At 29.5% G+C, this 13,151-nt stretch overlaps 1 protein-coding gene across 1 annotated transcript in view; it reads left to right on the top strand.

Annotated features, from left to right (window-relative positions):
* The window catches only part of LOC145941001 (uncharacterized), a 49,991-nt gene that overhangs the window by 24,463 nt on the left and 12,377 nt on the right, over window positions 1-13,151 (top strand). Inside the window, exons 2-4 of the mRNA XM_083046742.1 lie at window positions 5,403-5,510; window positions 6,196-6,360; window positions 8,068-8,165. Coding sequence (XP_082902868.1) covers window positions 5,403-5,510; window positions 6,196-6,360; window positions 8,068-8,165 — 371 coding nt within the window. The remainder of the gene's footprint in view (window positions 1-5,402; window positions 5,511-6,195; window positions 6,361-8,067; window positions 8,166-13,151) is intronic.

Below are 13,151 nucleotides of genomic sequence, written 5' to 3'. Positions count from 1 at the left end.
ACAGAAAAACTACAGAAAAACTTGGACTTGAAAATGAATTCATCTTTCAACAGGACAACGACCCGAAGCATACAACCTATAATACAAAAAATTGGCTGTTATATAACGTACCCCAACAATTACATACTCCCCCACAATCACCGGACTTGAATCCTATTGAACATTTATGGAGTATTCTCGAAAATGCAGTGAGAAAAAGACAAGCATCAAATCGTGCAGAGTTTATTACAATTTTACAACAAGAATGGGATGAAATTTTATCTACCGTTACAAAAAATCTCGTTGATTCGATGCCACGAAGACTGCAAGCAGTGATTGACTCTAAAGGATACCCGACAAAGTATTAATTTTGTTTCTATTTTGTTTGCTTATTTGTTTGTTTATTAAACAAGCAGACTGTACGAATACTTTTTGTACTTTCGAAAATCCCTATATTTTGTTATTTTATTGTTTTGAAATGTAAAATGTTATAATTTATGATTTTCTTTTTTTAATGTTATTAAAAAGAAAAGATTTTATAATATAAATAAATAATTGTTTGTTTATCATTTATTGACATACAGAAATAAAGCATTTTTTGTGAAAATACCCAGTGTACGAATGCTTTTTACACTCACTGTATATACATATATTGGTAATTGAATATAACTACACTGAGAGAATTTTTTCTTAGAATTTACCCTGAAAATCATGGTAATTGTGGGACAATATGGTATGAAAAGAATTTTATGAAAATTTCTCTCATTAATATTTATCACAATAAAAATAATAATATCTACCACAATAAAATATAAAACAGGTTTGATTAATTTTACTAAACTGAAAGTAAAATTAATTTTACTAAACTATACTAGTAAAATTAATCAAACATATTTTATATTTTATTGTGATAGATATTATTATTTTTATTGTGATAAATATTAATCAGAGAAATTCTCATAAAATTCTTTCCATACTATATTGTCCTACGATTACTATAATTTTTAGGGTAAATTCTAAAAGAAAATTCTCTCTATGTATATGTATATATGTATATACCAATATATCTTCCGAAAGAGCATGTTGCGTGTGCCTCTTTCTGAAAAATGCGCCAATTCAAGTTGCGGCAAACGTGGACGAAGGAAGAAACGCGATTTAACCCATGGCGAATGCGAATGAATGACGTGTGTGGTTTTGCGCGCATGAGAAACTGCAGAGCGTGGAATATAATGTAAACACACCGATACGAATGCACGTTGATGGTGCGTTTCCGATCCTATATATATAATATAACGCCGCGAGGTGAGAAAACATCGAGAGTTAAAATCGTCGCGTTAATTTCTACAAGTTTTTTTTTTTAACTCCCCAAGCTATTTCATAGGAATTTCAAGATCCTCTTAACAGATCGTTAACTTCGTATAGCGCTGCGTTAACGCGTGAACATTAAAAGCGAACGAAAATATATATATATTTTCTTGTCGATCCCAGAATTCACGCGACAAGTGTTTCTTACACACTTCTCCTTCATCTTTTGACATTTGATATGCAAATTGTACTATGTTTAGCTCTTCCTGACGCGTACGCGTAATCGTTATTGAAGTAAGGCAAGATGGAGTAAGGTATATTGATGTAAGCCAGCAGATTATATACTTAATAACAACTTGCTCGTTGTAATACTGACGCGACAAGGACGATGCATTCTTTCTCGCGAGGCTAATGAAACGGAATGTACTCGTCGAATTTTTTTTTCGTAAAATACGATTGCGAGAGTTAGTGTTGTTGCACCTGCTGCGACGCAAGTTTACATAGGCGTGTGCATAAATTATATAATATGTACCTACTGTTCTAACGTGAAACGAATAGAATAGCCGAGGGGAAATTGCAAGCGCGAACTCGAACCACCTCTATTTACATAGAGATACCCTTTGCCGAGAATATAATCGTGATTAAATCAAAATATTAGATAAAATACAAAGACGTTAGAATGAAATAAAAGTTTGAACGCGGCTAATATATAAAAAAAAATCTGTGCTGCGTTGAAAGTTTAAAGGAGCGACACAAAATTATCCGAGCACTTCTGTGTAAGATTTCTTAGAGTGACCAATTCCCGGTTTATATGTCGCGTTGCCGATTTGCTATAATATTCTTTTCACTCGAGAATGTGCATCGATTCCTTCGAAGTGCATTAGGTGACCCTTCGAATGCATCCCTTCGAATGCATCTCTGGGATGTACCGCTAAGTAATTACATAGGCCATCGCTTCCGCAAACATATCTCCACGCTATAAACCGCTTTAGCTACCAGAAAATTGCCATCAAAAACACGATTGTCGAGATGAGACGTAATAGCGAAGCATATTCTCAAAAACATATCCTAAGGCCGCGGATGAAGCCGCGAATTTAGTTTCAAATTAAAATGAAAGAGATTATTCTTTAGACTCACCGATGCAGATGCGCAGAGCAGCGGAGTTGTAAGACGTTAATCTGTAAAACACAAATATTTCCAAATTATAACAGCGTTCCAAATAATCAATATTTTTATAAAAATTTATTATATCGTTTAAATAATAATTTAAATTTTTAATTTATTTAGATAGACAGATAATTTGACAAATGAAATTTCGTAATTAAAAAAGAAAATTTGAAACTTGCAGAATTTACAAATTTTGAGATTTACATAAAAGTCTATAATTTATTTTTATTAAATAAAATAGTTTTAATATATTTAAAATACAATGATTTAATTTATTCATATAAGAATTTAATATAATCTGATTTATTTAAAGAAATTATATATAAAAATATACTATATATAATGATGGAAAATCAAAAAGTCGTAGAGTACTCATTGTGCGAAGCTAAATTTTGCAAATATGTAATAAATAATACGTTACCCATGGGTTGCTCCGTCGTTGCCCGATGCCACCTTGGCCTCCTCCTCCTCTCGTGTTCCTCGATTGCGGCGAATTTCTTGTAGCACTCGTAGCACTCGCGAGAACACGATCACTGCATTTATACGGCACTTCCGACTTTATTTTCGTACGCGACGCACACTTTATTACATTGCGTTGAAAAAAGGAGCACGATCGTGAGAAACAACGTTCGATATCCGCGACGAATAAATCTCGAACGGCGGAGGAAGTTCAGTAATCGCGCGGCCAACTTGACATTTTATTCGACCACGTGACGTGACTACTCTATTGCTGTCTTGATTGTAGTTTCGTTTTCTTTTCGCATTTTTAATAAATAATATACACTCGCGTTTTAAAATTATTATCTCGTATTATAATAAAAATGTAAATAAATACGCGAATTAATATAGAGAGTTATTCATATTATATTCGAAAAATTAATTATCGTTGCTGTATTGATTATTCATCCAACTGAATAATTAATTGATAATGTTTTGTAAAAAATTAAGAGAGAATGGTTTCGATATAAATATTGATATTATTTATTTTTATGTGCTATTCGCGAATCAAGTATGACTAAATTTGCAATTGTGTTTACTATATGTGTATCCGATCGCTGATCAACCGTGAAATCATCCCTCAAGTTTATTGAATCGCTCGATGAAGCACGATATACCGGAAAAATTGAATTTTTCCGCTACGTATGTTTTAATGTTTGCAAATTTATTTAAATATATAGATATTCGCGTATATTATATCGCGTAAAAGACGCCGTTCACCGAGAAACGTAATTTTTATCTTATTTCCGCCTTGATTTCCGATCGCGTAATATAATAAAAGCGCGTCCTATGTATTTTTCCTCTTCCGGAAGATGGACTGAAATAAAATAGAGAAAAGAAGAGATCAGTAATGATCACGCAGGGCAAGTTTACGGATCGTTTGAACGAGGAAACGAGCTCCGCGAAATTGTAGTTTCCACTTATTCGTACGTCACTCTTGTGATCGTCTTAAAGCAAAGACAAAAGGAAAGATAAGCCGCTTTTGCTCGCTTAATTCTCTCTCGTTTCCTTGTTCAACATCCGGATTAAGCGGACAACCCATTTCGAAATAAATGACATAATACAGCAAGACTGACGTACATATGTACGTCGGATTATCGAGTCGCGTGCTCGGTTCCTTTTATCGACATATATGCAACTTATACGCAATTCCATACGGTAATTAAATGCATCGGGCGTATTAGCCTATGACGTGTTAGCCTATTTTTGCGTATAAATATGTATCTTTCGATATATTGTAGAATAGACGTATATTTTAATCTCTTTTTTAAAATGTATGTCTAATATATTATGATTAGAATATATTCGCTATATATATATTTTAAAAATATCACGAGATCTTTACAATTTATAAATTTAATGCATTATAAAATTCTCTTCTCTCGTGATATTTTTCTATCATTAAGAGATGAAATGCAGAAAGAAAGAATTGTCTAATATGTCTAATCTTATGATTCTACGAATATATTCGCTATATATTGTATATATATTAAAAAAATATCACGAGATCTTTACAATTTATAAATTTAATGCATTATAAAATTCTCTTCTCTCGTGATATTTTTCTATCATTAAGAGATGAAATGCAGAAAGAAAGAATTGTCTAATATGTCTAATCTTATGATTCTACGAATATATTTGCTATATATTGTATATATATTAAAAAAATATCACGAGATCTTTACAATTTATAAATTTAATGCATTATAAAATTCTCTTCTCTCGTGATATTTTTCTATCATTGATCAGTTTCATCATCTCCTGTTAACTTTAACCTCCGATTAAACTATATCTTTGTCTCTTTTCAGATACGTCTTTAAAAAGAGACAAAGATATATAGTTTAACCGGAGGTTAAAGTTAACCGGAGATGATGAAACTGGCCATTAAAAAATAAAATGCAGAAAGAAATAATTGATACGTTTGAAAATTGAAACTTACAATATTATTATACGTAATGTTGGAAAATTGTTGTAATCGACTAAAGAGTAAATATTATTTTCGATTAAACGTTTTCGAATTTTGAATAGATTATTAGACGATTAATTTTCAATCTGATTAAATTATAATTTATTACTTTTTTCCTATTTACGATATCTTTTACGCATATATCGTTATTATTTTATGTGTTATTTTGTGTATTTTGTTTATTTTTCTCTTATTTTCGCGTATAGAACGGTTATATGCTGATTCAACGAGATCCTCCCTGCAATTTACAATTCAAATAACGAGGTCGAGTCAAATTGACATACTAAATTATGCATTCTAAAATTAAATGTGATAGAAGAAGCGTCGTTTACTATTTTATTAATTATTAGATTCTTAGAATAAAAAGTCACTCGAATATAAAATCGCGTAACTTTTTTTACCGCACGCACACTTGCTGTTTAGGGGACGGGGGAGAGTAGAAAATAAATTTTTTATCATTCAATTTTTCCCGTTTGTGTTGTTACAGCTGGCACTGCCACAGAAAAAGGTTACTTCGGACCATGGAGACAATGCAAGCTTCTGCTTTACGGGCGAGAGTGGTGCGGCCAAAATGTCTCCAGATTCCAACCAGTGTGTGAGTCTCATTTTATATGTGATATTATAAAGAAAGAACGCACTCTGATACTTTAATACCCACCTACGTCTTAAAGATATCTTTTTTCTCATCTTTAACGCTTAATTCTGAGATGAAATAGAAATAGAATCAATCACTATATGTTTATTATAAAATTCCCCGAACATTACAATTACAAAATTCTTCGCGTCAATATTTGACAGAAAAGATTTTGCTACTAAACGTTTAATGTGTGATTCAATAAATAAAGTTATGGATTTTTGGTAAAATTGATATTTTTCACGTAAATTTTAAATCAATTACAGGACTTTTTCGAAACTAAAAGTTAAATAATGTTGGCGAATAAAAATTCAATTTTGTCTAAATTTTATCGCCGTAGGTTAAATCAATATTTTTCACTGTTATTAAATACATATATTTGGTGTAAATGCTATTTAAAATTGATAATATTCTCGTTCAACATTAATGAAAATCCTGCGATTAATTGTTTCCTCGTTTCTATTCTTTTATTTGCTCGTTACGTTATTAAAAAGCGTAAAAGTTTAAAAAAGATAGAATTATTTACGGGGGATTTCATATTTTAGTAGCATTATTTAAAAATAACGGCGGCAAAAATCTCAGCACGAACGCGGGATTACAATGGGGCGATAGAATAACACGACGGGGCTTCTCCTTTTATTTTCAGTGGCTGTGTGGATAGCGGGATTAGCTGCCGCCGGCGCCTCCGCCCTTTTGGCGATGGTGGTCGCCTTGGCTGTGCTGCAATTAGCCATGGCCTCCTCCGCGAAACGGGTCGTAATTTCGTACAGTACTGCCCTAATAGACAAGGTCGCCCTCGCTACATTGGCAAGTGAGTACGAATTTCTCTTATCGATGTTTCAATATACGAATAAAATTCGAACCAAAAAATAGGGTCTATTTACAGCAAGATAGCTGTGCATGCTCAATCGTGAAGAAACAACGATATTTATTGATTAGTAATTATATTATAAATTATAATATAATATATATAATATTATAAAATATAATATTATATATTATATAATATATATAATATAATATATATAATATAATATATATAATATAATATATATAATATAATATTTTATATATAATATAATAATAATATTAATGTAAAAAGTTTTTTAAATCTACTTTATATAATATATGTAATCGAAAAGAGATTGTGTATTTAAAAAATTTCTTCTGCTCAATTTATTAGGTAACATTAAATGAAAGAAATAAAGCACTTATTTTATGATAAAATAAAATTATGCAAATGCGATAAATGTGAAACATTAAAATAGTTGGCACATCAAAGATTATGTTAATTTGTCGAGAAATGGAAGTTTTAAGTTGAAAGGAAAATAGTTCATTTATAAGTAAATTGTGTAAAAGGAAAACGCAACTTTGTGTGCTTTTAAAAGATAAACTTATTTTATCATTATATCTCAATATCAAAGTGTTGCGTTTCTAACGCAAAGATATTCAATACATTATTTATATAACATTATTTATATGCTTGTCGGAGTTAAATATCTTATGTTTAATTCAATAGTTGTGTGGATTACGATAAAAATTAAAAATTATATTAGCAATAATTATTTATATAAAATTTAAAATTCATATACATCATCAATTATTAGTCTATATTATTATTTTAAGAGTTTTATATATTATACACATTATTTTGATCTCCATATTAAATGTCCCTCTCATTTTTAAGACCATAATTATTATCAAGATATAACATCTGAGATTCATCTACACATTTCTTTCCCCCTCGTTGTTACACACTACACATTACGTCATCAATTCTTACGCATTACGTATTGCCAGCCAAGGCCTTGACACACGAAAGTACAGAGTTCGAATCACGTTCAACATATAGAAATTCTTTTTATCGCGTTTATAATTTTGCAATACTGGACACACGTAGTAGAATACCACTTACTCGTTCGTTCATCTACTTACTGGCCTACTTACAAACTCTTATACGAGAGATATCGAATTTCCACGGGAGATAGTATTGCAGTAAAGCAATATAATATCACAAGCGATCTAGTGCTACAAGAGAGCATATCGCGTAGTCGGCGTTAATAAATTTGCGTATAAATGAAAGAAATATGGAATATGTATCGCGCTAATTTTGACTTCTATTCGTGTAGTTTCATCTCCAGTTTTTATATCCATGCGAGTTGCTTATAATTGCGTTAAATATGTAAAATTGAATGCATACATATAATTTTTGTGATCCAAAGCTCTTTTTTCTAGTATAAATTTCTAGTATAATTCGCGAACATTGTTCTATTGTCTTATATTTGAAATAAAAACCATTAGATTATAAGTCAGAATATATTTATAAATTCTCAAAACGCATAAGATTTTTGTTATAAAGCGGTAAATTCATTTTATAGCTGTGAAAAGTCAGCGATAAAAATATTATCGAATCAAATAATTTTAAATTTTTTTAAAAACATGTAACATTAATAAAGACATGTAATTTTATATGTATATTGGATTATGTTTGTGTATTCGATAATTTTTTTTTTTTTAGCGGCATTGTCGATTGTGGCGGCGAGTCTCTTCGCTTTGCAAACGGATGATCGAGCTAATAGCTTCGTCATCACGAGAGGAGAGGCCTTTTATATGCAGGTAAAGTAAAGTATATATACTTGTTGTAATGGCATATTATCGGTTTTCTCACAATTTATTGCATCCTGTTTGACTGTATCGGAAAATCTTTTAATAATAAAAAGATGTAAAACATATATAAAAGAAAAACTAAAATATAAAAAAACCAGATAAACTAATACTTTTGTAATAGTTCGAGGGGATATATCTTGTATTATTATTATCGGAAATTTTATCGAAAATCACTATGCATTGCGAGCAACAATGCTGTTTTTCCGAGGTATTTTTACATTTTATTTTTTCTTTTTATTTTCGCGGTAGCGAAAACATTTCAAGTAATTCCGAGCTCTCTCGATATAATTAACAATAATTTCGCCGCGTATTATTTATTTATTTTCGCGCCCCCTCGCATTTTATAGCGTCGCATAATAAGCCAATTTTGTTGCTAATTTATTTAAATTTGCAATTTCACACCTCAAAGACGGATGACACGATAATTTTACTCGTCCAATGTCGTCAACGCAACATGCACCTGCTAATGTAACGTCCTTCTAACTGATTTTCTCGTTGACTCGAATTAACGCGACGTCGTTAACAAACGAGATAAGTTTCGATAAGGCGTTCAACGCCTATCAACCTTTCCATCCTCAAGTTTCTAATTTTTACCACTTGATAGACGTACCGTTATAACACGTCATTCACTGGTTTTCGGAACCTGTTGCACGCGGAAGCAGTTGCATCGCCTTCTGCATCTGCTTGATTTGACACGTATCTGCTTCGTTTATATGTTACGTTTGACACGTTGATATGATTCAAACTACGACTCGCGAAATATTAATACGTCTCTCATCATGCAAGATTGTGTAAAAGAAGAAAACTTTCTCTTATTACGGAAATTCATATTTATATATATTTTATTATTTGATTTCTTTTTACATTTTTATATTTTTTATTTAAAACAAATAATACCTTTTATAACTTTTTCGCGTTCTGTTACATTTTATTTTAATTATATTTATGATAATTATTTATGACACCGGTAATAAACATTATTTTAATCGCGTTAACGAAAAGTATTATCAGAATCGTATATAGCGTTATAATTTTTAATCTAAATTAAAAAAGATGTTGAAATTCTCTAAGTACAAAGAGATAATATAAATAAATATGAATAGATATGAATAGATGAAGGCATCGCGTAATCTTGAATACATTTTTATATTTTTTATTTAAAACAAATAATACCTTTTATAATTTTTTCGCATTTTGTTACATTTTATTTTAATTATATTTATGATAATTATTTATGACACCGGTAATAAACACCGGTAATAAACATTATTTTAATCGCGTTAACGAAAAGTATTATCAGAATCGTATATAGCGTTATGATTTTTAATCTAAATTGTCAAATTAAAAAAGATGTTGAGATTCTTTAAGTACAAAGAGATAATATATATAAATATGAATAGATATGAATAATAGATGAAGGCATCGCGTAATCTTGAATACATTTTTATATTTTTTATTTAAAACAAATAATACCTTTTATAATTTTTTCGCATTTTGTTACATTTTATTTTAATTATATTTATGATAATTATTTATGACACCGGTAATAAACACCGGTAATAAACATTATTTTAATCGCGTTAACGAAAAGTATTATCAGAATCGTATATAGCGTTATGATTTTTAATCTAAATTGTCAAATTAAAAAAGATGTTGAGATTCTTTAAGTACAAAGAGATAATATATATAAATATGAATAGATATGAATAATAGATGAAGGCATCGCGTAATCTTGAATACATTTTTATATTTTTTATTTAAAACAAATAATACCTTTTATAACTTTTTCGCGTTCTGTTACATTTTATTTTAATTATATTTATGATAATTATTTATGACACCGGTAATAAACATTATTTTAATCGCGTTAACGAAAAGTATTATCAGAATCGTATATAGCGTTATAATTTTTAATCTAAATTAAAAAAGATGTTGAAATTCTCTAAGTACAAAGAGATAATATAAATAAATATGAATAGATATGAATAGATGAAGGCATCGCGTAATCTTGAATACATTTTTATATTTTTTATTTAAAACAAATAATACCTTTTATAATTTTTTCGCGTTTTGTTACATTTTATTTTAATTATATTTATGATAATTATTTATGACACCGGTAATAAACATTATTTTAATCGCGTTAACGAAAAGTATTATCAGAATCGTATATAGCGTTATGATTTTTAACCTAAATTGTCAAATTAAAAAAAATGTTGAGATTCTTTAAGTACAAAGAGATAATATATATAAATATGAATAGATATGAATAATAGATGAAGGCATCGTGTAATCTTGAATACATTTTTATATTTTTTATTTAAAACAAATAATACCTTTTATAATTTTTTCGCGTTTTGTTACATTTTATTTTAATTATATTTATGATAATTATTTATGACACCGGTAATAAACATTATTTTAATCGCGTTAACGAAAAGTATTATCAGAATCGTATATAGCGTTATGATTTTTAATCTATATTGTCAAATTAAAAAAGATGTTGAGATTCTTTAAGTACAAAGAGATAATATATATAAATATGAATAGATATGAATAATAGATGAAGGCATCGCGTAATCTTGAATACATTTTTATATTTTTTATTTAAAACAAATAATACCTTTTATAATTTTTTCGCGTTTTGTTACATTTTATTTTAATTATATTTATGATAATTATTTATGACACCGGTAATAAACATTATTTTAATCGCGTTAACGAAAAGTATTATCAGAATCGTATATAGCGTTATGATTTTTAATCTAAATTGTCAAATTAAAAAAGATGTTGAGATTCTTTAAGTACAAAGAGATAATATATATAAATATGAATAGATATGAATAATAGATGAAGGCATCGCGTAATCTTGAATACATTTTTATATTTTTTATTTAAAACAAATAATACCTTTTATAATTTTTTCGCGTTTTGTTACATTTTATTTTAATTATATTTATGATAATTATTTATGACACCGGTAATAAACATTATTTTAATCGCGTTAACGAAAAGTATTATCAGAATCGTATATAGCGTTATGATTTTTAATCTAAATTGTCAAATTAAAAAAGATGTTGAGATTCTTTAAGTACAAAGAGATAATATATATAAATATGAATAGATATGAATAATAGATGAAGGCATCGCGTAATCTTGAATACATTTTTATATTTTTTATTTAAAACAAATAATACCTTTTATAATTTTTTCGCGTTTTGTTACATTTTATTTTAATTATATTTATGATAATTATTTATGACACCGGTAATAAACATTATTTTAATCGCGTTAACGAAAAGTATTATCAGAATCGTATATAGCGTTATGATTTTTAATTTAAATTGACAAATTAAAAAAGATGTTGAGATTCTCTAAGTACAAAGAGATAATATATATAAATATGAATAGATATGAATAATAGATGAAGGCATCGCGTAATCTTGAATACATTTTTATATTTTTTATTTAAAACAAATAATACCTTTTATAATTTTTTCGCGTTTTGTTACATTTTATTTTAATTATATTTATGATAATTATTTATGACACCGGTAATAAACATTATTTTAATCGCGTTAACGAAAAGTATTATCAGAATCGTATATAGCGTTATGATTTTTAATCTAAATTGTCAAATTAAAAAAGATGTTGAGATTCTTTAAGTACAAAGAGATAATATATATAAATATGAATAGATATATAAATAGATGAAGGCATCGCGTAATCTTGAATGATATCATGTAGCTACAAATGACTTTAGATTCATTAAATAATCCATAATGAATGGCAAGTGTGAGTCGTATCCTCCGAGCTACGCTTAGGAACGTGTCGTATGTTCGATAGACGACGAGAATGATTTATATGACAATTTCCTGACGAAGCAATTCGCCTCCGAGCAGATGCCACAGTTCTAAACGGAGATAAGACTCTTGTCTAAGGCTTCAAGGAGCAGATGGTACCCTTACTTATTGAACGCGAATAGGCGTGAAAAGAATATTTCGATAAAAGTCGAAAGAAAGAGAGAAGATGCGAGACACGAAAAGATACAAAGCGTTATCATAAAACGTTCCCCGCTAAAAAGAATAACTCTCGTATGAAAAGGTGGAGAATAATGCGCCAAGATATTGCTGATACAGCGCATCTCATGTGGAAGGATAAGCTGCTATATTGACTGTGATATTAATAAAAAAAATATATGTATATATTTTTCTCATGTATAAATTCTCTTATTCTGACGAAAAAGAGGAAAGAAACTAAATTCTTTCCGAATAATATCTAGAGTTGATAAGTCTTTCTTTAATCAAACGAATTTGTTCCATCTTTTCATTCGCGCAAAACTTAATCCGATTGCTTAAACCGACTTTAACATACGGATATGCGGGCTAATTAAAAGATCGATTGCGCTCGTCTCATTGGCGATGAACAGTAATTTAAATTGAATATCGATCGCGAAGAGAGAGAAAGAGAGCGATGCAAGGTAGCAACGAAGACATTTGTATGCAAAAGAACGTCAAGTTTTATGAAACTGGTACGATAACGTCGTCGTTTTACGCGCCTTGAGAGTTCCTTCTTATCGCAAGACGGCAGCTCGGGTTTCTCCCGATGCGGATAAAACACTCGCACGGTCGTTACACAACCGAGGTACAGTAATACCCTCAGATTCCGTCGAGGAAATACTCGATACGATATTACGCTTCTTCGCGAGTCGATATTATTCCGCGCGTGAGCGAGCAGAAAAATTGTAAGTTTAAGGCTCCTGGCTCCTTGCCGACCATGTCGAAATCGTGACGTCAGAGGCGAGAAAACACGCTAATAAAATTTCTTAGATGCCATTTCGAAATAAAAAAATATTTCGATGAAACAGCACTTTAGATGGCTTTAGCACATTCTTAAAAAACCCCGAAAACTATCCTTTCCCCTTTATAATCAATC

Source organism: Prenolepis imparis, unplaced genomic scaffold (genome assembly GCF_030444845.1).
Source record: "Prenolepis imparis isolate NDT839.2.m4 unplaced genomic scaffold, iyPreImpa1.0 SCAF_1, whole genome shotgun sequence".
In the NCBI taxonomy this organism is placed as follows: domain Eukaryota; kingdom Metazoa; phylum Arthropoda; class Insecta; order Hymenoptera; family Formicidae; genus Prenolepis; species Prenolepis imparis.
Note: the sequence above shows the minus strand (reverse complement) of the source record. Positions and strands in the feature narration are given on the sequence as shown.